The sequence below is a fragment of the Lemur catta genome, chromosome 6 (genome assembly GCF_020740605.2).
Source record: "Lemur catta isolate mLemCat1 chromosome 6, mLemCat1.pri, whole genome shotgun sequence".
In the NCBI taxonomy this organism is placed as follows: Eukaryota; Metazoa; Chordata; class Mammalia; order Primates; family Lemuridae; genus Lemur; species Lemur catta.
Window position 1 is genome coordinate 95,043,583 of NC_059133.1, and position 27,794 is coordinate 95,071,376.

At 37.9% G+C, this 27,794-nt stretch overlaps 1 protein-coding gene across 3 annotated transcripts; it reads left to right on the forward strand.

Moving 5' to 3' along the window:
* Positions 1-350: 350 nt before the first annotated feature.
* AKAP3 (A-kinase anchoring protein 3) lies at positions 351-27,194 on the forward strand. 3 transcript variants are annotated; one of them, XM_045554550.1, is made up of 5 exons: positions 351-498; positions 5,696-5,800; positions 12,423-12,518; positions 16,350-18,653; positions 26,816-27,194. In XM_045554550.1, exons 3-5 carry the CDS (start codon positions 12,423-12,425, stop codon positions 26,969-26,971), a joined length of 2,556 nt encoding a protein of 851 aa, XP_045410506.1. In that variant the 5' UTR covers positions 351-498; positions 5,696-5,800; the 3' UTR covers positions 26,972-27,194. The 3 variants fall into 3 exon arrangements, with proteins under 3 accessions (XP_045410506.1, XP_045410505.1, XP_045410504.1); XM_045554549.1 differs by lacking the exon at positions 351-498 and adding an exon at positions 5,360-5,541; XM_045554548.1 differs by lacking the exons at positions 351-498; positions 5,696-5,800 and adding an exon at positions 6,026-6,050.
* Positions 27,195-27,794: the final 600 nt, after the last annotated feature.

Below are 27,794 nucleotides of genomic sequence, written 5' to 3' on the forward strand. Positions count from 1 at the left end.
GAAACGGAAAGAATTTTGGGGTCGGAATCTCAGATCTGGAATGGGTCGTAAAGATAATCTCATATTGCCGAGAATGTGAAATGCGAGTTAACCAGTGAGGGACGACTCAGACATAGAAAATGGCAGAGCCCGACGTAGAGGAGCTCAGCTTTCCTCACTCTCATTCTCTGTTCCCGGAAAACGTCAGTCAGAGCAGCCTGGTGAGGCTGGGGACGGAGGAGGCGTGGCCCCTGCGCTCTGGGTGTCCAGGGCCCGGGGGAGACGGGGCGTAAAAGAAGGGTGGGGCGGGGACAAGGAGGGGACAAGTGGGGAAGAGAAATAGAAATGAGGATGTGCCCCAAATAGATAAATGCGCGTCGAGCCTGCCAGGCGCATTCTCTCCTCCGGACCTTTGCGCTTGCGGTTGGCTTTTCCTGGAATGCCACTCAGTTGTCAAGTCTCTGCTCATAGGAAGGAAACCTCTTCGGAGAAGATTCTCTGACCATCCTATCCAAGGGGGTGATTATTCCACCTATCCTGCTTTTTGTTTTTAATTTACTTATGGAAGCACTTACCGTCTAATATATGAATCCAGGCGTTCTTAACCAGGAGTGCAATTCATGAGTGGGCTTCAGGAAATCTGTGAACCTCTGTAAAATTTAGTGGCCATGTGTGCCATCTCAACATTTGTCTAAGGAGAAACTGCAGATGGCTCTCTCTAGAGCAATGTTTTGTAATTTGTTTTTTCTTTTAACTATAGACCCCTTTGAGAATCTGACTTGTTCTACAAAGAGCCATCTGGAGCCTAAGGAAACTCCAGAAAGTTTAGTCTAAGCACTTGAATTTTAAAATACCTTATTCTGGGCAACCTTTCAAGATTCTTGAATAAGAGACAGCAATCAGTGATCCTGCGAAACATACTTTGGGCTTATCAGAAAACCACCGAGTTTGGGCGGTCTTTCTAGATTTAGTAATCCTTTCAGTGCTTTGTTTTCTCACGAAGAAAGAGTATGTGTTGCTGGGATAAACAAAAGGGCTGTAGTGAATAGGGGTTGCTTATTACTAGGCTTGTAAGATTGGCTGTTCCCACTCTATCCTACCCTTACTGTTCACTGAAGTGTCACCTACCAAATTGAATTGAAGAGGAAAGAAACCCTTGAATTTTATCAGAGAAGCTTAGTAACCCTACACTGTCATATTTCTTTGCCTCATCCTGTGTTCACTTGGAACTTACAATTTGCTAATACTTGATTCTAGGGTCATCCTGATTCTTTTAAACTGACAGTCCTCCAGTAATCATCAGCAACCTCCTAACCCCTGTATAACAGTGCCAATTATATTATTTAACACCTCTAAGTCGAACACTGCCACATAGTCTCAATTCTAGTTTCGAGGTGTTGTTGAAAGAGCACTGATTTTAACATTCAGAATATTGGATCTCGCTCCCAGTTCCACTAGTTATTAGTTGTGAACTGGGCAAGCTTCTACACCTAACAGGGAAAATAATACCTGCCCTGTCACCTCAACAGGTTATTGTGAGGATCAGGTGACATAATGGATATGAGGACACTTTGTCTACTGCAAGGTGCTATATGCAGGTACATGCAATCCTATTCAAATACCCACTGAAGTATTAAAATCATAGAATGTTAGAGCTGGAAGGGATCCTAACAGATCAACAAGCCTAATTTCTTTGCTTTAAAAATGAGGAAACAGACCTAATATAAAAGGTCATCAACAGATAAATAACTTTGTTGAAGAAAGCCTGTAATAAACCAGTCACTTTTGAATCTATTACAATTTTAATCTTTATCTTGTCGGCTTTGATGGAAGTTATTTTTGCTTCCTGGAAACTATATATTAGTCCTATATGTCATCATTAAATACAGAGTACCTAAGGCAACATTTCCCAAGAAAATGTACTAATAAATAAAGTCCTCCTCTAACCTAGAAGGACTCACCAACCAAATGCCTCTTAGTCTGATTTATCCCAGTAAAGTTTCTCAGGTCAGGCATTGCAAAGGATGGATTAGTGCTACTGTATCTTTGACCATCTAAGACAAATTATAACCCAGAGATGGTCAGTTTAGGCAAAATATCCCAAAAGTAATTTTTTTTACAAGAGATAAGATGCTTATAAATGAGAGCCCAGGTTGGATCCCACAAAATGAAGTGATTTCATAGGCTTTGCATAAAAAATTTAGTAGGCACTCAATTCTTTTATTTTTTATTCTCTGTAGTCATCTGGATTTGTTAATACATAATACTTACTCTGCTGTTTTAAGTGGAATCCATTGGCAAAATTTCCTCCTCATATATTCCCTCACCTAAATTAAACACTCAGAAGAGAGAATTAATCAGGAGGAAGCAAGCCTAGTTCCTCCAAACTAAACCCCAGAGCCTCAGAGTGTATCTTCACTCTTCCTCTTGTCTTTTTGACTACTCAATTTCTGATAGCCTCACCACTGTTGCTATAGAGACAGTGATATCATCAGTTGTGATTCTGATGTCACTCTCCAGTCCCAACAGAGGGAGGTGCATGGAAGGCTGGGGGAGGAAACAAGATCTTAAGCTGAGCAAGAACATCCCAGCATCTTCATTGACTTTAAAAGTATATTCTGGAGTCTTCTCCAGTGCTACAGAGGTAGGAAATCCCACTGGACTGATAAAACAGCCCATTTCTGATCCTCTGTGGTTAGAAGGGAGACTTCAGTGACAAGTGATGGGCAACTTTCTCTATTCAACCCAGCCTTGTTCTTCTGCCCAGCCAATTTTAATTTTACCTGAGTCCTCTGGAAATAAATGGGCCTTTCTTTCAGCAGTATTAATACCCAACCTACCACCTTTGCTGCTGAAGTTTTCTTTTTGTTACTGATTTGACCAGATGACCTTGGCCATGCTTTTGGGGATGTGAGGGGTCTTACTTCCTGCTTCCCGATTTGATAGAGTGGAGCATGACTATCTACTGACTTTTTCTCTTTATTGCAAAAGTTCTTTTCTTTCCAGTGCTCCAAGAACAAAACAGAACTGGAATAGCTCTGAGTCCAATTCCTACCCACTTTCATCCTCTCACTGTTATTTCTGAAGGCTTTGTTAGACAACAGAGAACTGGGGAAGGGCAGGATATTTATATATATGGGAGGACATGTAGAGAAAGTATCTGTTCTCAGTCTAGAGAAAGAACCTGTTAGTAAGGGAAAGTGTAAATAAAGGAGATTCACAGGAAAACTTAACAAAGAATGGTCCACTGAGAGAAAAGTACACAGATACACAGACACACACACACATACATAAACTTCTCATCTTTATTTAAATAAAATCAGTTGAATTTCTGATTTGAGCAACAACCAAATTTATTGAGTTTCTACAATGTACCAGACATCGAAAAGAAGGGAGAAAAAGAATGGGTATATTAAATGTATTCTTCTCTTTTAAAACTAGTAATAAAACCTGGTTGAATAAACCCCCAAACTTGGTCAAGTATGTAGTAACCCTGCAAGAGCTTTATTTGTGCTTTCTGGAATTTGAGTTTCTCCATGAGCTTAGGAACCTTGAGTAAACAGGAACCTCCTGCTTCAAATGGATCCAGGAGAAAACTATCTTGAGATGGAGCTGTGGTCTAGAATACAGCGCCCATAACCAAGCTCCTGTGTGGCATTTTGGCGTTCAGATTTACACTCCTTCTCAACCTGGGGTAATTGTCACTTGAGCATTTTTGAGGACCATTTTAGTCCAGTCCCCTTCTTGGCCACAGGATCCCTCTATTGACCACAGGAAAATTTCACAACTTCCAGGATATTAAACTACGGAGCCGGAATAGATAAGGAAATATATCCATTGGTTCTAATATTTCCTTTCTGGGCCTCAGTTTCCTAGTCTGTAAGATGAGAGTATTAGAATAATTTTTTTTTTGAGACAGAGGCTTGCTCTGTCGCCCTGGATAGAGTGCCATGGCATCATTATAGCTTCCTGCAACCTCAAACTCCTACGCTCAAGCGATCCTCCTGCCTCAGCCTATCCAGTAGCTGCTACTACAGGCGCACACCAATGCGTGGCTAATTTTTCTATTTTTATTTTTTAGTAGAGACGTGGTCTTTCTCTTGCTCAGGCTGGTCTCCAACTCCTGAGCTCAAGCGATCCTCCTGCCTCAGCCTCCCAGATTATAGTCATGAGCCACCATGCCCAGCCAGAATAAATGGTTTCTAAGGCCCATTTATCTTTATGTTTTGTATGTAGTCAGCTTTCTTTCATTATCAAAATTAATACATAACACAAAGCATCATTTTGTCTTTTATTTTCCACCCTAACTCCTGGATATTATTCACCCACTTTTGAACTTATAGTAAATAAATTTATGAATCCATCCATTGACTTTATCAAACTCTTTATATTCCTTCTTTTCCATTTCATTATGGACAATGTAGACATTGACTGAGTAGTCTGAATATCATTATCATCAAAAAGTATTTAAATACCTCTTTGTATATGCTATCTTCCAGGACAATTTAGGAAGCTGTAAAAGTCTAAAACCAGCTTCACGGATGCAAATAAACACACAGAGGGCATAGAAAATAGAGTGAAAACATTAGAATTTATGTAAGGGAAGTGTTTGCTGGATATATTTCAGTAGTATGTACACTTTCTGTTTGTGAAAAGAGCACAGAAGCACTTTTGAGGTGTTGATTTATTTTTATTATTGGAATAGGTCTGTTAGAAAGTCACTGGATAAGTCTCTGGGGTGAACTTATACCCCAAAGGAGTGAAGCTTCAGGAAGGCCTGAATATGTGGCTTACCACCGTAGCAAATTTGGACAAGCGATTTCTTTTTTGTTCTAAGATTCTCCAGTTTGAGAAAGAAAGAAAAAAAAAATTAACTCTCTGTATATTCATTCTTTCAGCACATAATTTTTGAGCACCAAGTTTAAGATACTAGCTTAAAGGTGTGTAAGAAAATGCCCTGTCCCCAAGAAACCATCTAATAAAGGAGATTAAATATATGCAAGCAATTAAAATATTAGATAGGATATAAAGGTTGTACAAAATACAATGGAAACTTTGATGAGGGAGCAATCACATTCATTTAGGAACTTAGAAAATATTTCAGGTAACTTTTGATCTGAGCTATGAAGTATAGGTGGGATTTAGAGATAGATTTATTGAAGGGCTGGGTAGATATTCAAGAGGAGAGTACAATGCTCTAATGTCTTCTATTGAAATATCTTAGTAGAGATAGTAAATGGAAGTTAATTGATCTGGTAGACATTGTCTGTGAACTCCCTATATAACATGAGGATGTGTGTTTCTCTCAAGTATTCTAAGGAATGCTTATAAAGTGTTTGAAGTTTCATGAATTCAGAGAATTCTCCATTCCAGCTATTTATCTTTCAACTTCCTATTCAAACAAGTTTGAGGTTAGGCTAAAAACTTTTCAGTGTCCTCATTGTTAAATAAGCCCATATACATATGATTTGAAAGTGGAGAATAACAATAGTCATTTAAGAAATTATTGGCCAGAAAGTGGAGACTTTATTGTCATCTGGGAACCATCAGAATGCACCAAGGGTAAGACATGAACTCCCTCTGTGAAATTTGGATGTCATTTTATGCTCACTTGTGTGTGCATGTGAAAAAAAAAGTCAAAATTATTATTTGGCAATAAGAGCAATAAGGTTCATTTGTAAAATGAGTCATTTGTATTTGTGTCTTTCTGTTGCAGATTCCTTGTATTACATGGCAGGAGGGGTGGATAAACTTAGGGATAGTGAAGACAACAAATTAATCAAGAGCTTTCCTCATATCTCAGAACCTGCCCTCAGTAAGAGTAAGTGATCACATAATTTCCTTACTTTTTGTACTTAATTTCAGCCTTTCTGATTGTGATATATAGCTTAAATAAGGCAAAGATCCTGTTGATTTTGTCTTTTTCTATTAGAAGCAACTCCTTAGGATGAAATATAAACTGGAGACACATTTCTAGCTCTTGCTTGCACTGTCGACAATCTAGGACAACCTGCTTCTAAGTCTTCCAAGTCTCCGGCCAAGTAACAGTACCGTTCATTTTTTTCTTCATGGTAATGATGCAAAAATAAGAATATTTATATATAATAGTGAGCTGCTGAGGCCAATACAGGGTTTAACCTCGTATACATTAACAGCTTCCTTGTTCAAGTCACAAAACATAAATAAAATACCAAAGAAGATTAGGAAATCTGTCTCAAAGAAAAGTTTTAAAGAAAAGAGTAAATAATTATCTTTCTGAAACTGGCCAGTCTTTCTCAGAGAGGGTCTCTGCAGATAAGCTCTGGCCCAGGAATTGTCAGTTCTGGATGTACATTAGAATCAACCAGTTTTTAAGCAATTTAATGCCTAAGTTTCCCCAAACCAAAGTCACTGAAGTAAGATTATTCTGGGGGTAGTAAGTCAAATTCAGTATCTTTACACAGTTCTCTAGGTGATTCTAAGGTCTAATTAGGGTGGAGAACCCATTAGTTACCCAAGAAATCTGTTACCTGTTTTCCTAGCTCAGTAATCTGAGTCAGTGATTTGGGTATGAAAATGGGAACAAATCCTTGTGGGAGCAAAGAACAAGTAGCTCTTTTTTTTCTTTTTTCTTTCTTTCTTTCTTTTTTTTTTTTTTGTTTGTTTTGTTTTGTTTTTGACAGAGTCTTGCTCTGTTGCCTGGGCTAGAGTGTGGTGGCGTCAGCCTAGCTCACAGCAACCTCAAATTCCTGGACTCAAGCGATCCTCCTGCCTCAGCCTCCTGAGTAGCTGGGTAGCTGGGACTACAGGTGCTCACCACCCCACCCAGCTAATTTTTTCTATTTTTAATAAATATGGGATCATGCTTTTGCTCAGGCAGGTTTCAAACTCCTGAGCTCAAGCAATCCTCCTGCCTCGGCCTCCAAGAGTGCTAGGATTACAGGCATGTGCCACCGCGCCCAGCCAAAACAAGTAGCTCTTGAAAGATCTTTTATTTTCTTTTTAATAATTACCCATAATATTCTGTATGAAAAAATAACACATCCACTTATATATAAGTTTAAATCGTGTGTTTAATCTGTCTTTGATTTGTGTTGGTTTTATTTTGAGGGAGGATGTCTACTCCCATCACAGCCCAAAGTCCTTCAAAACAAATATTTCCAATTAACCAGATGTTTATCCCCTAATAATGCTCTACTTATTTCAAGCCGTTCTTTATAAAACATAATTTCACTATTTAAAAAATTAGAATAAGCTATTGGGCATTATTACAACGGAATTATAAACTATTTTGTTGGAATCAAAATACAGAGATTTACACCTGTGTCATGAAGATATTCAGGACATCAGGGAGGAAAAAATGGCCATCTTATTCCACTTTGCTTACTGAGAAGTATAAGTCTGAGCAAAGTTTGTAATGAAAGAATGGAAACTTCAGTGTGAAAGCCTGGAAATGGAAGTTTGGCATGGAAAAAAGGGCAAAAGGAATCTTCTCATAGCTTTAGATTATCGAGGGGTAACTCTAAGTCATCATGATTCTTGGCCATGTTTTCAAAGACTACCAGGGAAGATGCAATGTTGTAGAAAGTGTAGGAGACTGAGGCCAAAGGTGTATATGGAGTAGGTACTATGGTGCTAATTTGTGACCATGAAAGTAGCAGGTATAAGCAATTTGTTTAAGAGAAATGGCTACAAATGGAATAAGAGAGAGGAATCAGCTAGAGGGAAGCTTGGGGTGGAAGAAGACAACTAAAATGGAAGACCAGGTAGATGGTGGTGCCATTTCTGAAATTAGGAAACAGAGCCAAGTGTCGGGATGGCTGTGAAAGAATCCACATCAGCAAGGATATCACTGCATCTGTGGACAAAGGCCCACTGGATGGTGCACATGACATCTCTGTTCTTCCAGCATTCAGAAATTTGGCTAACCATGGAGACTGAGAATTCCTCTGGAATCCTTGGCAAGTTGGAGGAGGGATTGGTCTTAGGGAAGAGCTACCAGACTTACTGCTAGTATGAGTAAGTTAGTGCCTAGAAATTAATTAAAAATAAAGCATCTATTTAATAGGGATTGCACTGAATCTGTAGATCACTTTGGGTAGTATAGACAATTTAACAATGTTGATTCTTCCGATCCATGAGCATGGTATGGTTTTCCACCTGTTTACGTGCTCTACGATTTCCTTCCTCAGTGTTTCATAGTTCTCCCTGTAGAGGTCTTTTACCTCCTTAGTTAAATGTATTCCTAGGTACTTTATTTTCTTTGTTGCTATCGTGAAGGGTATTGAGTCTGATTTGGTTTTCAGTTTGACTGTTATTGGCATGTATGAATGCCTCTGATTTGTGTGTATTGATTTTGTATCCTGAGACTCTACTGAATTCATTTATCAGTTCCAGGAGTCTCTTGGTTGAATCCTTGGGTTTTTCTAGATATAATATTATATCATCAGCAAAGAGTGAGAGTTTGATCTTTTCTGTCCCCATTTGGACACCCTTGATTCTGCTCTCTTGCCTGATTGCTCTCGCAAGAACTTCCAGCACTATGTTGAATAGCAGTGGGGACAGTGGGCAACCCTGTCTGGTTCCTGTTCTAAGTGGGAAGGCTTTCAGTTTTTCCCCATTCAGTATGATGTTGGCTGTGGGTTTGTCATATATGGCTTGTATCATTTTTAGGTAGGCCCCATCTATGCCTATTTTGTGAAGCATTCTTATCATAAAAGGGTGTTGAATTTTGTCAAATGCTTTTTCTGCATCTATTGAGAGGATCATATGGTCTTTGTTTTTGCTTCTATTTATGTGGTGTATTACATTGATAGATTTGCATATGTTGCACCATCCCTGCATCTCTGGGATGAAGCCCACTTGGTTGTGATGGATTATTTTCTTGATAAGCACCTGGATTTGATTTGCTAGGATTTTATTGAGAATTTTTGCATCTATATTCATGAGGGATATTGGTCTGTAGTTTTCTATTTTTGTTGCATCCTTTCCTGGTTTTGGTGTTAGGGTTATGTTGGCTTCATAAAATGTGTTGAGGAGGATTCTGTATTTCTCAATGTTGTGGAATAACTTTTGCAGGATAGGCACCAGTTCTTTGTAGATGTGGTAAAATTCGGGTGTGAAGCCGTTTGTGGTCCTGGGCTTTTCTTTTTGGGGAGGTTTTTTATTGCTATTTCGATTTCAGTTCTTGATATTGGTCTGTTCAGGAATTCTATTTCTTTCTGGTTGAGCCTAGGGAGGTGGTGTGTTTCTAAAAATTTGTCCCTTTCCTCCATTTCCAATTTGTGTGCATAAAGGTTTTTGTAGAATTCATAGATGATATCTTGTATCTCTGTGACATCAGTTGTAATTTCTCCTTTCATGTTTCTGATAAAGGTTATTAGAGATTTTTCTTTTCTGGTCTTAGTTAGTCTAGCCAAAGGCATGTCAATTTTGTTTATCTTTTCAAAGAACCAACTTTTTGTTTTATTAACCTCCCATATAGTTTTCCTGTTGTCCACTTCATTTAGTTCTTATTTGATCTTATTAATTTCACTCCTTCTGCTGGGTTTGGGATTGGTCTGTTCTTCTTTCTCCAGCTCTTTGAGTCTATTCATTAGGTTGTCTATTTGTAAATTTTCTGTCTTTTTGATATAGACATTTATGGAAATAAACTTTCCTCTCAGCACTGCTTTAGTTTTGTCCCACAGATTTTGATAACTTGTGTCTCCTTTGTCATTTAGTTCAAAGAATCTTTTGATTTCCATCTTGATTTCCTCATTTATGAAATGATCATTCAGGAGAAGGTTGTTTAGCTTCCACGACTTTGAGTAGAAATGAGAATTTCTGTTAGGATTGATTTCTACTTTTATTCCACTGTGATCTGAGAAGATGCATGGTATAATTTCTATTTTTTTTAATTTTTTAAGACATGCTTTGTGTCCTAGGATATGGTCAATCTTAGAGAATGTCCCATGAGCTGATGAGAAGAATGTATATTCAGTGGAGTTTGGATATAATGTCCTGTAAATGTCAGTCAGGCCCATTTGTTCTAGCATTCTGTTTAAGTCCATTATTTCTTTGTTTATTTTCTGTTTGGAGGATCTGTCCTGTGCTGTCAGTGGGGTGTTGAAGTCTCCGGCTATTATGGTGTTGCTGTTTATCATTTGGTTTAGTTCAAGTAGGTTTAATAATTTTACGCTTTGTATGGAAACAGAGAAGACCCCATTTAGCAAAAACAATTTTAAGCAATAAGAACAAAATGGGAGGTATTAATTTACCAGACTTCAAACTATACTACAAGACTGTGGTTATTAAAACAGCTTGGTATTGGCACAAGAACAGTGGAACAGAATCGAGAATCTAGATATAAAACCATCCTCATATAGCCATCTAATCTTTGACAAAGCAGACAAAAACATACTCTGGGGAAAAGAATCCTTATTCAACAAATGGTGCTGGGAAAACTGGATATTCACATGTAGGAGACTGAAACAGGACCCACACCTTTCACCTCTCACAAAAATCAAATCACGGTGGATAACAGACTTAAACCTTAGGAGTAAAACTATTAGAATTCTAGAAGAAAATGTGGGAAAGACTCTTGTAGACATTGGCCTAGGCAAAGAATTTATGAAGAAGACCCCTAAGGCAATCACAGCAACAACAAAAATAAATAAATGGGACCTGATTAAATTAAAAAGCTTCTGCCCAGCCAAAGAAACTGTCACAAGAGTAAATAGACGACCTACAGAATGCGAAAAAATTTTTGCATGCTACACATCCGATAAAGGACTGATAACTAGAATCTATTTAGAACTCAGGAAAATCAGCAAGAAAAAATCAAACAACCCTATCAAAAAGTGGGCAAAGGACATGAACAGAAATTTTTCAAAAGAAGACAGAAGAATGGCCAACAAACATATGAAAAAATGCTCAACGTCCCTAATCATCAGGGAAATGCAAATCAAAACCACAATGAGATATCACTTAACTCAAGTGAGAATGGCCTTTATCAAAAAGTCCCATAACAACAAATGTTGGCATGGATGCGGAGAGACAGGAACACTCATACACTGCTGGTGGGACTGCAAACTAGTGCAATCTCTGTGGAAACCAATATGGAGATACCTTAAACAGATATAAGTAGACCTACCATTTGATCCAGCAATCTCATTATTGGGCATCTACCCAAAAGAACAAAAGACATTCTATGACAAAGATACCTGCACCCGAATGTTTATAGCAGCACAATTCACAATTGAGAAGATGTGGAAACAACCTAAGTGTCCATCAATACATGAATGGATTAATAAAATGTGGTATATGTGTACCATGGAGTACACATATAAGAAACAATGGTGATATAGCACCTCTTGTATTTTCCTGGAAAGAGCTGGAACCCATTCTACTAAGTGAAGTATCCCAAGAATGGAAAAATAAGCACCACATGTACTCTTCGTCAAATTGCTTTCACTGATCATTACCTAAGAGCACATTTAGGAATAACATTGATCGGGTGTCGGGCAGATGTGGGTAGGAGAGGGGATGGGTGTATATATACATAAGGAGTGCGATGCACACTGTCTAGAGGATGGACACCTTTGAAGCTCTGACTCAGGGGGGTGGAGGGGCAAGGGAAATATACGTAACGTTAACTTTTGTACTCCCACAATATGCTGAAATAAGAATTAAAAAATAAATAACTAAAAACACTAAAAATAAAAATAAATAAATAAAGCATCTATTACTTAAAAAATAAGTCAGTGGAGCAAGAACAGGCAAGGGGGAAGTAAATTAATTCTATTTTGATCACATTGAGTTTTGAGTGTCTACTGAAAATCCAAGCAGGAGAGGGTTGTCAAGCAAGGACACAGGGCTGCCCAGGTTCGTGCATTTAACAAAGATGTGTTAAGCACCTGTAGCATATACCAGGTACTAGCCTCATTACTGGAGATAGAAATATGGGGGGGGTTGTATTTTTTAAATTGATATGTCATAGTCGTACATATTTTGGCAATACATGTTATATTTTGATACATGCATATAAGGTGATCAAATCAGGATAATTGGGATATCCATCATCTCAAACATTTATCTTTTCTTTGTTTTGGAAACATTATAATTCTCTCCTGGCTATATTGAAATGTATAATAAATTGTTGTTAACTAAAATTCCCCTACTGTGCTATCAAATACTAGAACTTATTCCTTCTCTCTAACTTTATTTTAGTACCCACTAACCAACTTCTCCTTACTGCCCCCCAAATGTGTTTAAGAACTCTTCCTGCAGCTCAATGCTGAGGGTGAAGAGATCCCGAGCTGAGTGGGTCTGAAGTAGCTCTTGAGGCAGGTCTCTGTTGAAAGCATTGCTCCTATTTCCCACACCACAGCCATTCACTTTGTTTCTCCTTGCTTTCATGTCATCTGCCCTTTTAATGACCCTTTCTTTCTCATCAATAAGTAACTTCTCATTGCTACTTCCAGATGTCGGATAGAGTTGACTGGTTACAAAGCCAAAATGGAGTATGCAAAGTTGATGTCTATTCTCCCAGAGACAGCCAGCAGCAGGACTGGAGAACGGTAAGCGTCATCCTGTGTTAAACCCTAGGTTAGGAATATGTGGGGTGCCATGAATGCCTTATTCTCTCCATCACCATCACACACCTCTTACTTTAGAAGGTGGGATTCTGGGGGTGTGGCGGAATGAGCTCCTACAGAACAGAAAGTTCCCATCTGTAGTTTTTTGGAAAGAAATGCCTGTCATATGATTTAGTAGAATGAATATGTTATAGCTAATGAAAATATATATATTACAGCTTGAAGATTTTAATTTTCAAACAGGGCTTGGAGATAAATGTCTCCAATGCTCATAGAAAATATTTTCTGAAATGTAGGATTCCTTGAAATTCTCAGAACTATAAACGCTCATCTAAGTAACATTGTCATTCTGCCTTCATCATTCAACAACAGTCATTAAATACTTACTTAGTATCAGGCATTGTATCAGTCAGGGTCCAGTCAGAGGATAGAAACCACACCAGTAATTTAATATTAAAAATTGTTTATGAGTAAAAGTTAGTTAACTACTAAAAGGCCTAAAAGAGGACACTAGGAGTTCCAAGAATAACAAATGCAGAAAGCAGCTACAACCCCAGGCAGAGAGAGAGTGGGCAAGGAAGAAACTAAGAACTCACAAGAGGTCCCTCTCCCTCAACCAAGGCTGCTTCAGATCTCTTTGAAGAGACTGCGGCTGCCACAGGAGACCTGCCAGGGTACCGGTGGGCCAGCAGGGAGCCCTTTCCTCCTGCCGTGACCATGCAGTGCCCCTCCTGTGTCCTCTGTTAGCAACACCAACTGCCAGAGAAGAAGTGTTTAAAGGATCCAGCTCTGGTGTCACAAAGCAAGGCAAGAAATGATGGATTTGACGTGAGAGGCAGCATGTTAATAACCGGCAGAGACACTGTGTGAGGTGTCAGAGTCAGAGATACAAAAATAAAGTAGACAGAATTCTCTCCCTTTAAGAATCTTATAATTTAATGGTATCACTATTATAATCCTTATCCTTAATATTAACATTTATCAAACACCTATTTGCATGTCATGTTGTATGACCCATCATCTTCTATTTGTCCAAAATCTGTTTGGTCTATCTATAGCCTAAAAGAGAAAACACTAACAAATCTACACAAGACATTTAAGATATATAGATAATAAATATTCAATTACTGTAAAGTAAGGGCCAGCCAAAACTGCTTCTACTATGTCTTTTATTTATCTCTACTCTTTCATTTAGAAAAGCAAAAGGCAGATCCGTTTTAATGTTATATCAAATGAACAAAAATTCCTGGATTTTTTCATTAAGTTAGTAATACTCTGAGACATACAAAAAAAGAATGAAACAAACAATTTCTACCCTTGTGCACTTTATCTTTCATTTGGGAAAATAAAAAAAATATGAAAATATTAAAATAATGTAAAAGCACTAAAGAACTGTTGAACACTAATGAAAGAAGTTCATGATTATATGCCAAATGGATTTTCTAGACAGTAATAGGTGTTTAAAGAATGGGTCATTTAAAAATGAGAAACGGTCAGAGAATATTTTATAAGGTATGTTTAATTGAGTTAGAGGGGGAGAAGAGAAGTAGGACAGGGAGGTACATAGTTGACTTAAAACTAAGCTGCTGAAGCAAAATATGGATAAACAAGATTTAGACCTCTTAACCCTTTTTATATTCTCCTTCATGGACATGAAAATTAGCCCTGGCCTTAAGAAAGACTCAGAGATAATCTGGCATCCTCCTTCCCTAGCTGCTCAGGGTAGTATGTTTAAGAAGAAGGTTATAAGAGGGCAATGGGTTTTGAAGAGACGGCTCATTATAAACTGTATTGATAGAAAAGGAAACGTAGGTACTTCTATTAAGCCATTAAAGGGATTTCCACACGGTCAGGCAAAACCAAATTTCCAGTCATTGCTGCCACCAATGATTATTGCCCATAAATGAACCAAAGTGAAAACTAAAAACAAAATTAGTAGAAAGGAAAATTAAGACTAGAAAAACACAATGTCTGAAAAGTTTTACTGCCACTGTGGGACCAAGAAAAGACACATCTGATGAACCTGTCATGATCCGTTTACTACTATAAATATTAGGTGAACCTATTGGGCATCCTAGAGGAAGATCAAAACCACTAAAAGGTGATTTCCAGAGAAGGGTAAAATAAGACTCTCATACATATATAAAAAAAGGAACACATGTTAAAGATTTCATTGAACTCATTAACAATGAGCTGGTGAGTCTCAAAATATACAGATCAGAAATATTGAAGCAACTGTGCATATGGAGCCAAAGCTGACCTTCTCCAGAGAGGGAGTCATTTGAGCCTCCCCTTACACGTGTGTGGACAAGAATTACATTGTTTTCTGTCAGTTATCTACAGTTCATGGAGCTATAGGGTATGCCACAGACAATGTGTAGTTTTCCACACAAAATGTTCCCTGTAGTAGCCATTATTCAAACTAGGAGAAACCATCTGGGAGGATTTTTAAATAAGCACTATGGCCCTAACTCCAACATGGTAACAAGCAGCTTGCACCAGTCTTGCAGAGGACTAGTACAACTGCTTTCCTCTTCTTTCCAAGTCGTTAAAACACAGTAGGAGCAGGGTACTCTAGGGGTAAAGATCACTGGTTTTAGAATCAAAACTGGATTTGAATACTAGCCGTGAGATGTACGAGCTGTGAGATGCTAGCCAAATTATTTAACTTCTCTAAGCCTCTGTTTTCTTACCCATGAAACTGGAAGAGTGTTAATAAAAACCTACCTTACAGGGTGAGTCTAAGGATTAAACGAAATAATGTGAGTAAAGCATTTATCATAATGCCTGGCATACATTACAAGTATTTAATAAATAGTAGCTAGTAAGTATTTGACACTTTGGTAATAAAAATACCATATTATTCTCTAAATATGGGCAATATTTGTGGTCATTCCCAGATAGGTAGATGAACTCCAATACATCAATCCTTGACATTTTATAGTAAATAGGATACTTCTACATGCATTATTTTATTTTATCCTATGTTCAAATGAAGAGTTTTTTCCACATATAGATTTTCCAGTATATAAACATAATGAGTTTGTACATGTGCTTCTCATATTAGTGTCCATCAAAGAATCTGTATTCAAACAAAACTAATGAATTGCCCATAGACGTCAACTCCTCAATTATAAATCAGATTGTTGACTTAAGTGATGGCAACTAGACCATTGGAAGCCATTTAACATATCAAGATTGTGCTCGTGTAGCCTGGCAAAGTGATTAAGGCACAATTTTCCTTGAATTTTCTCATTTTTAGAAAACTATGCTTGTACTAAGAGACCTAAAAAAAAAACAAGTAAGCCACAGAAAATAGCAATTAATATCAATACAAGAAAAAAATCTACTGATTCATTTCAAATTCTAACTCTTCTGTGTAGCTGATGACTATCAGATCTTAAGGATATATGTTGTTAGAAGCAATATAATGTAGTAACTGAGAACCTGGACTCTGGGGTTAGACTGCTGGGGTTAGAATTCCTGCTCCCCCAATGATTAGCTATATTACTTCAAATGAGTAACTAACTTAAACTCTCAGTTCTTCAATTTCTTCCTCCATACAATGAAGATAATAAGAGAGCTAACATTTAGGCTTATGATGAGAATAATATTAAAAGAGATAATTTTCTTAAAATACTTAGAACAGTGCCTGATACATAGTAAGCACTCAGTTAATGTTGGTTACTTTTATTGCAAAGATGGAGCAAGCTTGAGAGGGGTGACAATATTTGTAACTGACCTTTGAGGTTGTCCTGAATATCCCATATCTTTACTTTGTTACATTCAGATGAATCCTTGTCTATTTTTAAGGAGGCCCCAGTGGATCCTGTCCGAGTGCTCAGCTGGCTCCGTAGAGACCTGGAGAAAAGTACAGCACGGTTCCAAGATCTTAGGTTCAAGCCTGGAGAATCATCACTTGGTGGGGAAATGATCAACTCTGGAGACTCACACAAAGGTTTCTGTGTAGACTATTACAACACCACCAATAAGGGCAGTCCAGGGAGATTCCATTTTGAGATGACTCACAAAGAGAACCCTTCTCAGGGCCCCAGGGTCCCAACTGGTAATGGGAGTTCCATAGATGAAGTTTCCTTCTATGCTAACCGCCTCACGAATCTAGTCATAGCCATGGCCCGCAAGGAGGTCAATGAGAAGATTGGTGGCTCTGAAAACAAATGTGTCCATCAGTCGTTGTACGTGGGGGATGAACCCCCACCTACCAAAAGCCTGAGTAAGGTAGCAGCAGAGCTGGTGAATGAGACTGTGTCTGCATGTTCCAATAGTGCTGCTTCAGACAAGGTTCCTGACTCTGGAGACAGAGCCTCAGGATCAAATGTGAAATACAAGACCACTTTGAAGATGAAGAAGAGCACCAAGGAACACAACAGTCCCGATGACAAGCCTTCTTCTAGGAAGTCTTTCTTCTATAAGGAAGTGTTTGAATCTCGTAATGCAGGTGATGCCAGAGAGGGTAGAAAGTTATTAAGTAGAGAGAGAAAGATGTTCCAAGGGCAGGAAAGGCCTGATGACTTCACAGCTTCCATTAGTGAAGGGATCGTGACCTATGCTAATAGTGTGGTGTCTGATATGATGGGCTCCATCATGAAGACGCTGAGGATCCAGGTGAAAGACATAACCATCGCCACCATCCTGCTGAAGAAGGTCCTGCTCAAGCACACGAAAGAGGTGGTCTCAGATCTCATTGACTCCTTCATGAAGAACCTCCACAATGTCACAGGGACCCTCATGACTGACACAGACTTTGTCTCGGCTGTGAAAAGAAGTTTGTTCTCTCACGGAAGCCAAAAGGCCACAGATATCATGGATGCCATGCTGGGTAAGCTATACAATGTCATGCTTTCCAAGAAAGCCCCTGAGATTGTCAGGAAAAGCAAGGACAAGTCTGAGAATTATTCTGTTGTCTCCATGAAAGGAATGGGTGACCCTAAACACCGAAATATGAACTTTGCAATGAAATCTGAAGCTAAACTGAGAGAAAAAATGTATTCTCCTGTACCCAAACCAGAGAAGCCGAAGACTTGTGCTGAAACTCTGGGTGAACACATTATCAAAGAGGGACTATGCATGTGGCATAAAAATCAACAGAAAGAATGCAAATCTCCAGGTTTCCAGCGTGCAACATCTGAAGCTCCCCACGAACCATGTAAGCCTGCACCCGACTTTCCCTTTGACTATCTTCAAGATCCTTGCAACTTCAGCCCCCCTGTGTGTTACCCAGAGACACCTGAGAATTTCATGTATGATTCAGACTCCTGGGCCAAGGACCTGATCGTGTCTGCCCTACTTCTGATTCAATATCACCTGGCCCAGGGAGGAAGAATGGATGCACAGAGCTTCCTCAAAGCTGCTGCCACCACCAACTTTGCTGCCACCAAGCTCCCTATAGTTCCTGATGAGTCCTGCCTTAGGTCCACTCATGTGGTATGTGACAAAGAACAATCAGAAAAGAAGGATATTATGAGTGTTATCTTCAATTTTATCCGGAACTTACTTGGTGAGACCATTTTCAAGAGTGACCGTAACTGTGAACCCAATGTTCCAGAACACCCAGTTAAGGAAGCAAGCAACCCGTGTGAAAGACCTGCAACCCCTTGTCCCACCAAACTATGTGAAGGGGATGAGGCTGGTGGTAACTTTTCCGGGCTGACTAAGCTGGTTGTCAACCAGCAAGATGGCCAAATGAGTGAGAAAATGGTGGATCACCTAGTGGACTCAGTGATGAAGCTGTGTCTCATCATTGCCAAGTCCTGTGACTCTCCCTTGGCAGAGCTGGGAGATGACAAGTGTGGAGATGCCAGCAGACCAACGTCAGCCTTTGCAGACAATCTATATGAATGTTTACCAGTCAAGGGCACAGGGACAGCGGAAGCTCTCCTGCAGAATGCCTACCAAGCTATCCACAATGAACTGAAAGGTATATCAGGACAGCCCTCTGAAGGGTGTGCAGCACCCAAGATGATTGTCAACAATTACAACCTAACGGATACAGTTCAGAACAAGCAACTCCAAGCTGTCCTTCAATGGGTGGCCGCCTCTGAGCTCAATGTCCCTATTTTGTACTTTGCTGGTGATGATGAAGGGATCCAGGAAAAGGTAAGGAAGAAAAGTCAGAGGAATTTGGAAAGCTTTACTAAGGGTTAATTAGGATTTTAGTTCTATTTTCTTTCTGAATGGTAATATAGCCACAGGAAAGGTAAATGAGAATGGTAGGATTTGAAGACCATGCCTCTCAACGGAGATAATGGATAAAGTAAAATTAGATTTTGCCCAATAAGAGGCATATCAAAGGCGAAAAAAAGAATAAATTATATTTTTTCTTTGTTTCCTGCATTTAGTGGAAGGAGTGCACAGATGAGGAACCTCTAAAACACTTAGTGAAAGAATCAGATTCAGGTCTGGGCCTTAGGCTGAGTTTTGAATAGGACAGCATTGCGCAGAGAGTGAACTGAAGCTGCTAAAAAGTATCCCTGAGATGTGTGGGGGAGGGGCAGAGGCTTTGGCTTTATGACCTTTTCAAACCTGCCATTACTCTCTTAGCTGGTTATCTAGGTGGCATTGGGGATTTGAAATGATTCAATAAATAATATCTCCCTCTTCCTCACACGTTAATCAATTGAGAACTAAGACTAAAGCATAAAGCAGATGGAGAATCAACTTATCACTGTTATTACTGTTAAAGGTAAGTGTGCCTTCTGAGTCCTTGCTTCTCCAGCTTTGGGACTCCCCACTGGAGGGAAAGTTAGTCTGGAGAGCGTGCACACTTGTCCAAGTTGCTCCTTCATACTAAAGTGTGGGAATCCAAACAGAGAGACGATCCCCACAACTAACACACTCTCTCTCTCTCTCACCTTTTCACTGTGAAAAACTCAATCAAGAGCTGTTATCAATTAATTAGTAAGGGGTGGCACAAAAGGCTGGGATTATTTTAAAAAATTGATCATCATAGAAACCAGAAGATGCAGAGAAAGAAGCTGTCTCTGCTTAATAAGTAGTATTAGCAACGCTTGTAACTGGGTAACTGGGTTAATCTGGTGACTGGGAAGACACAGGATTATAGAGCATCCAGATTAGGCTTTACCACACCTAAACAAGAAACTGTATGATCTTTCACTTTAGTCTTAGCAAGACTTTTAGTCTTAGCAAGACTATGCTTGCTACTCAAAGTGTAGTCTGTGGACCAACAGCATTAGGCATCACCAGGGAGCTTGTTAGAAGTAGAGAAACTCAGGCTTCCCTCTAGACCCACTGACTCAGAATCTTCATTTTAGCAAAATACCCAGGTGATTTGTGTGCACATTCAAGTTTGGGCTAGAGGACAGAACATGAAGTTCCAGTACTAGATATATCCCTAAGGGTCATTGGCAAGCTCTGTGTCCTTCCAGGATTTCCAATATGGGTACAGAGCAATTAGCAAAGGGGAGGCTATATTCTGAAAAAAAAAAAAAAAAAAAGATTAGTGAAAAAAATCTAAAAATAAGCATAGTCTTCATGTGTACAAAGTGTGATAAAGCCTTCTGCTCTATAGCCATCTTGTAAGTCAAACCCATCATACATAACATACAAAATACATTCTGGTTTTAGATTATTTTGAATTGGAACATATTTATGTAAAGTGGGACAATGGATTTGCAGCCCCCCCTTTCTACACACACACACACACACACACACACACACACACACACACACACTTTGTCCACTCTAAAGATAAAGATGCTTATCTATTTTATTAAGGTAAAAGAGTAGAAGGAATGGGCAGCAGCACATTCAGACTTCAACTAATGACACTCTGGGAGGCTGAGGCGGGCAGATCGTTTGAGCTCAGGAGTGCGAGACCAGTCTGTGCAAGAGCAAGACCCCGTCTCCACAAAAAAAAAAAAAAATAGAAGGAAATTAGCTGGACAACTAAAAATATGTAGAAAAAATTAGCCGAGCATGGTGGCGCATGCCTGTAGTACAGAGACTTGGGAGGCTGAGGCAGGAGCATCACTTGAGCCCAGGAGTTTGAGGTTGCTGTGAGCTACGATGACACCACTGCACTCTACCCAGGGTGATGGAGTGAGACCCTCTCATAAAAAAAAAAAAACTACTAATGAGTAGATTTGCACTAAACATTAGTATATTTTTAAGAATACTTGGATGACATATACCAAAAAACTGCCTAAAAATGACTTTTTTTGGGAAGAGATTAATGTATACAAATATTCTCATACTGATGCAGGTGATTGAAGCTGGTGTCACTGGGATGCCTGTGAGCCCAAGTCCTTTAAATAAATTTGTATTTAATTTTAAATAAATAGATAATATATGTGCATAGTTCAAAATCTAAAAGTACAAAAGGATGCACAGTAGAAATTAAGTATTTTTTTCCTCATTTGTATGCTTCATCCCATTGCTCTCCCTGGAGAAAAAAAAATTCAGATCAATTTCTTGTTTATCCTTCCAGAAATACATATACATACACAAATAAATACTTATATGTGCATGTCTTTTTTTTTAAAGTTCACAAATTATTATAAATATATATCCTCTTCTGCAACAGTATAGAGATTCCACATTCTTTTTCGTGTCCTCATATTACTTTATAGTATAAAGGTTTTGTAAGTTAACCACTCCCCAATGTATGGACATTTCACTTGCCAATATTTAGCTACTATAAGCAATGCTGTACTATAGATCCTTGAAGATACATAATTTTGCACAGGTTCAAATGTATCCGTATGCCAAATACCTAGGAAAGGAACTTCAAGGTCACTGAAAATATGTATTTGATATATATTCCTAAATCGTCTTCCATAGAGCTTGTACAATTTACAGACCTATTAAAACAACATAAAAGGCCTGTTTCACCACACTTTAACCAACAGTGAGTGCCAAACTTTTGATCTTTACCAGATGTTGCCTTACTTTATATTTGTCTTATTAGGAATGAGGGTGAGTATCTTTTTATATGTTTAAGAGCCATTTGAATTTCCTTTTTTGTGGATAAATTGTTCATAACCTCTGCCCATCTTTCTATCATGTTGTAGGTCTTTTTCTTATTGATCTATAAGAGTTTTCTGTATTACAAGGAATCATCCTTTGTGATATTAAATACATATGGTTCCTTTGCTATTGGTCTTTTGATTGGTGTTTTTTTGTTTTAGTTTGGTTTTGCTATACGGAATTTAGTCATATCTGAAACATTTTTCTTTCATTTTTATTGGGTTTTGTGTCATAGTTTTGGAAACATTCTCCACTTTATGATATTAACAAAACTTTCGCATGTTGTCTTCTAGTACAGTCATGCATCACTTAGCAGTGGGAATGTGTTTTGAGGAATGCATCATTAGGTGATTTCATCACTGTGCAAACATCATAGAGTGCATTGACACAAACCTAGGTGGTATCCCCTGCTGCTCCTAGCCTACAAACTTGCACAATATGTTAATGTACTAAATACTTAGACAATTGTAACCCAATAGTATGTACTTGTGTATCTAAGCATAAATAAGGTACAGTAAAAATACTATCTAAAAGGTAAAAAAAAAAAAAATGGTGCTACTTGCAGGCCTGGAAGTTGCTGTGGGTGAGGCAGTGAGTGGTGAGAGAATGTGAAGGTCTAGGACATTACTGTACACTACTGTAGACTTTATAAACACCAAACACTTTTTGGCTACACCAAATTTATTAAAAAATATTTTTCTTTTTTCAATAATAAATTAGCTTATCATAACATTTTTACTTTATAAACTTTTAAATTTTTTTAACTTTTTGACTCCTTTGTAATAACACTTAGCTTACAACACAAACACATTGTACAGCTATACAAAAATATTTTGTCTTTATATTCTCTATGAGCTTTTAATTTTTTTTTACTTTAAACATTTTTGTTAAAAGTTAAGACACAAACACACACATTAGCCTAGGCATATATAGGACCAGGATCATCAATATCACTGTCTTCCACCACCACATCTTGTCTCACTGAAAAGTCTTCATGGGCAACAACACCCATGGAGCTGTCATCTCCTATGATAACAATGCCTTCTTCTGGATACCTCCTGAAGGACCTGCCTGGGGCTGTTTTACCGTTAACTTTTTTTTATATAGGTAGAGGAGTACACTCTAAAATAGTGATAGTAAGTATAGTATATGTAGTAAATGGATAAATCACTAACATAATCATTTACTATCATTATCAAGTATTATGTACTGCACATAATTGTATATGCTAAAATTTTATATGACTGGCAGTGCAGTAGGTTTGTTTACACCAGCATTGCCACAAACACGTGGATAATATGTTGCACTACAACATTATGATGGCTACAGTGTCACTAGGTGATAGAAATTTTTCAGCTCCATTGTAATCTTATGGGACCACTGTTCTTATAGGTGGTCTGTTGTTGACCAAAAGGTCATGTGGCACATGACTGTACTTTTATGATTTTTAAAATATAGTTAAGACCTTGATCTATTTTGAATTCATTTTTATGTAAGGTATGAGGCAGAAATGCAATCTATTCTTTTTTTTTCAAATTGCTGCCTGTCTTTGGTTCCTTTTCGGAACTTTCTACTCTGTTCCATTGAATTATCCATCTATTCTTGGACCAATAGCATAGTGTCTTCATTATTATAATTCTATAATATTTTTGAATACCTGATAGGACTATAGACTTCTTATTTCTCTATCTCAGAATTTTCTAGGCTATTCTTAGTTGTTTACATTTCCCAGTTTTCATCCCCACCCATGTGCAACCATTAACCTGCTTTCTATCATTGTAGATTTGCCTTTCTCTGACTTTTTATATAATGGAGCCATAAAATATGTAGTCTCTTACATATTTTGCCTACCTGGCTCCTAACACTTAATGTTTTTGAAGTTCATCCATGTTGTAGCATGTATCAGTAGTTTATTCTTTTTTATTGCTGAATAGTATGTCATTATATGGATATACTATTTTTGTTTTTCCATGCATCAGTTAATGGACATTTGGATTGTATTCATTTTCTGCTATTATGAGTGATACTGCTGTGAACATTCACATACAAGTCTTTGTGTGGATGTATGTTTTTATTTATCTTTGGTGGATAATAAGGAGTAGAATTGCTATGTCTTATAATAAGTACAATGTATAATTTCTTAAGAAACTGTCAAATTGTTTTCTAAAGTGACTGTACCATTTTATGTTCCCACCAGCAATTTATATGGGTTTCAGTTTCTCGACATCCTGTCAACATTATTCTTTCATTTATTATGGTGTTATCTAATTGTGGGTTTAATTTGACTTACAGACATGAAAATGACCAAGGATATTGAACATATTTTTATGTGCTCATTAGCCGTTCATATGTATTCTTTGGTGAGATATCTATGGAAATCTTTTACCCATATTTTGATTGGGTTGTTTTCCTCTTGCTTAGAATTGTAAGAGTTCTTTATATATCTGGATATAAGTCCTTAATCTAATAACATATGATTTGCAAATATTTTCTCTCAGTCTATGGCTTGTCTTTTTATTCAGTGGAGTCTTTTGAAGAGCAAAAGTTTTTAATAATTATTTTTTGCTTTTATCACTTGTGCTTTTGATATCAAATCGAATAATTTTTGCCTACCCAGTGGTTCTCAACTGGGGGCAACTTTTTCCCCTAGGGGACATTTGGCAATGTCTGGAGATATATTTGACTGTTACAGCACAGGTTGTTACTGGAGTCTAGTGGGTAGAGGCCAAAGATACTGCTAAACATCCTACAATTGACAGGAGCAGCCCCACAGCAAAGAATTATCTGGCCCATAAGGTCAATAATGCTGAGATTTAGAAACTCCAACCTATCCCAAGGTCATGAAGATTTTCTCCTTGTTTTCTTCTAAATGGTTGGTAATTTTAGCTCTAGGTCCATGATCTGCTTTGAATTTTTGTGTATGATGTGAGCCAGGGGTCCACTTTATTATTTTCATGTGGTATCTCAGTACCATTTGTTGAAAAGACCAGTGGGTATCTGGCCTCTCTGAATCATTCATCCGCTTTATAAAAAAAGAATCAATTGACCATAAATGTTAGATTCATGTCTTTTTTTGATTAGTGTTTTCATGGTACTTCTTTTTCATTTTTAATTTTACTTTTAACCAACTTATATTATTATATTTGAAGTGATTTTTTTGTAGGCAGCATACAGTTGAGTCATATTTTTTGTCCATTGTGACAATTTGTGTGTTTAGACTATTTACATTTAGCCTAATTTGTTGATATGTTTGGATTTAAGTCTACTATTTTATTTTTTGTTTCTGTTTCTTCTCTGTTTTTCTTCCTGTTTTCCGTTTGCTATCTTCTTTTGTGTTGTTTGAACATTTTTTAGAATTCCATTTTTAATTTATCTATTTTATTTTTTATTATATCTCTGTGTAGTTTGGGGTTTTTTTTTTTAGTGGTTTATCTTGGGATTACCATATACATACTTAACTTTTCAGAGTCTATGTAGAAGCAACAGTTTACCACTTAAACTGGAATACAGAAATATTACTGCCATATAAGTTCCTTTACCATTCCCCCTTTATATTCTAGTTGTCTTATGTATTTACTCTACATACATTGAAAAAACCCTGAGACAGTTTTACTTTTGCTTTCAGCCATAAAATATATTTTAAAGAATGGAAAAGGATAGTCTACTATTTATACTGAGAGTTTTGCTGTTTCTGTTGGTTTTCTTTCATTCTTGATGTTCCCAGTTTCCTCCTGATATCATTGTCCTTATCTGTGAAAAAGTTCCTTTAGCAATTCTTCTAGAACACATTTGCTGGCAATGAATTCTCTTAGTTTTGTTTAATCTGAGAATGTCTTTATTTGACCTTCATTCCTGAGTTATATTTCTACTGGATATAGAATTCTGATTTGGCAGGTTTTTTTTTCTGTTAGCATTTTAAAAATGTGCCACTTCCTTCTGGCCTCTATGATTTCTGATGAGAAATCTGCTGTCATTTGAATTGTAGTTCCCCTATAAATAATACACTGGTTTTCTCTGGCAACTTTCAAGATGTTTTATATTCTTTAGTTTTTAGCAATTTCATTATGGTAGGTCTTGGAGTGAATTTCTTTGGGTTTGTTTTAGGTACAGTAAGCTTTTTTTATTTTAGCTTCTTAAATCTATAGGTTTATATCTTTTGACAAATAAGAGAAGCTTTTATCCATTATTTCTTCAAATTTTTTTTTCTACATCACCCTGTTTCTCTTTTCCTTTGGGATTCTAATGATGTAAATGTTAAACCTTTTGGTATTGCCTACAGGTCCCTGAGCTATTAATGGAAAAAAAAGATTTTTCCAATCTTTTTTGAAAGAGGTTTAATCAATCTCTTATGTTGTTCGGCATGGGTAATTCCTGTTGATCATCCTTCAAGTTTGCTGACTTTCTCATCTCCATTCTGCTAGTTAGCCCACCCAGTAAGTTTTATTTTAGATTTTATATGTAAATTTAGTTCTAAAGTTTCCATTTGATTCTTATTTCTATTTCTTTGCTGATACTTTCTTTCCACTTGTCTCAAGAGTATCCATATGTACTTCAGTTTTCTGAAATATTCATTTCTCCCTCTGCAAAAGCTCCTGATATTTGGCCTGTTCATTTGGACTTTGACTCATAAAAAGTCAGGAGCAGAATGCACAAAATAGAAATCTGGTTACTTGAGTTAATTTGTTGCCTTTAGGATTCCAGATGAATGACAATGTACTGTGTTCATATTAGAATGGTTGCTTGAATAATTTTTCTCATTTTATACTTGGTAAGAAAACTAAACAGACTTCAGATACTCAGAGGGAATTTTGGATCTGCTAATTACTGGCAGTGTGATTCTGAGAAGTCTCTTCACCTCTCTGGGCAATATTTTCATGAGGGTTAAATTGATCTCTGACATTCTAGGGTTCTCTGGTGTATGCAGCATGGAAAGCAGCATCCACATTTGTCCACTGGATGTTTTCTTTCTTGCCCTTTTTGGTCTTAGAACAGTGGAGACGGTTTTATGATGTTAGGGTGAGCTTAGAATCTTAGAATTCTTAGAGAGCAAGATCATGGACAGGTGGATGTTAATATCTCTTGTTTAAATTAAGGGTGATATCACCAACTTTCTTCGGCCTAACAGGCCAGCAGACTTTAAGTTAAGTGTTGTCAACACGTGATTTGGATCCCTTCTGCTGCAGTTTCCCAAAGTCTGCCTGCCCTCTTTGTCCTAGCCTTGGCCGTCATGGGATGCTCTCTCCCTCCACTACTGTTTTCTTTCCTTTTCACAGCTACTTCAGCTCTCAGCCGCTGCTGTGGACAAAGGACGCAGCGTGGGTGAGGTTCTGCAATCCGTGCTGCGGTATGAGAAGGAGCGACAGCTAGATGAGGCGGTGGGAAATGTCACACGGCTGCAGCTGCTGGATTGGCTGATGGTGAACCTGTGATCGGCGCCCACTCACTACTTTGCCCTCTTCCAGCAGTGAGCCCGGCCCTTAACCCCTCCCTTATTTCTCACTTCCACAGCGCCCCCTCCACATCCTCACAGAGCCCTAACATTACCTCCATACCACTCACATCAAAGACATGCCATCTTATGCTAGTCACTGGATTTTGCAGATTTTCCTGTCCATGCGAGCAAGGACATAAAATTAAAAAATTACAATTAAAGTGCTCCAGGTGTTTGATTTCCTTAGAATCCAATGAGACAATGAGGTAAAGAAATCTCAGGAATGAAAGAATATTAATAATCACTGCCAAAGGTCACTCAGCCTGTTCTCTGTGTCTCCCTGTCTGTGCCACAATTTGCAGCTCCCTCATTTAAACTATTCACTTAAAATAAGCCTTTATCAAGAATTCATGTCAGCCTTTATAACCAAGAAAATCAGAAAATAATTTCTAATATCCAATCAAAATATGTTAGTTATGATGTTGAAGAATTGGCTTCTTGTCCTGTCTCTATAGAGCTACGGAACAACTGTCCACCTCCAACCTTACCCATGGTTGAATATCATGTCAAAAAGTTCCCAAGACCTGAGTTCTACTGCCATTTCTGTGGCTTTCTGGCTATGCCAGACCAGTGCTCTAACCACTGAGCTATGGAGCCCACCCACTTTCTGGCTATAGATCATGGGACAAGTTATCTCTTAGGACACTGCTTTGACTTACTGTGCACATCACCCATTTAATATTTTCTGTTCTTATCCTGACCTTTCTGTGGAATTTTATATTCTTGACCCTTTTTTCCTTTCAGAAACTCTCTCTTCTTTT

Bases quoted from the DNA above. Each gene is read 5' to 3' on its own strand.
- AKAP3 (XM_045554548.1), top strand. The intron at 12,519-16,349 runs GTAAGCGTCATC...TCTATTTTTAAG, and splicing joins AGCAGCAGGACTGGAGAACG to GAGGCCCCAGTGGATCCTGT. The intron at 18,654-26,815 runs GTAAGGAAGAAA...TCCTTTTCACAG, and splicing joins ATGAAGGGATCCAGGAAAAG to CTACTTCAGCTCTCAGCCGC.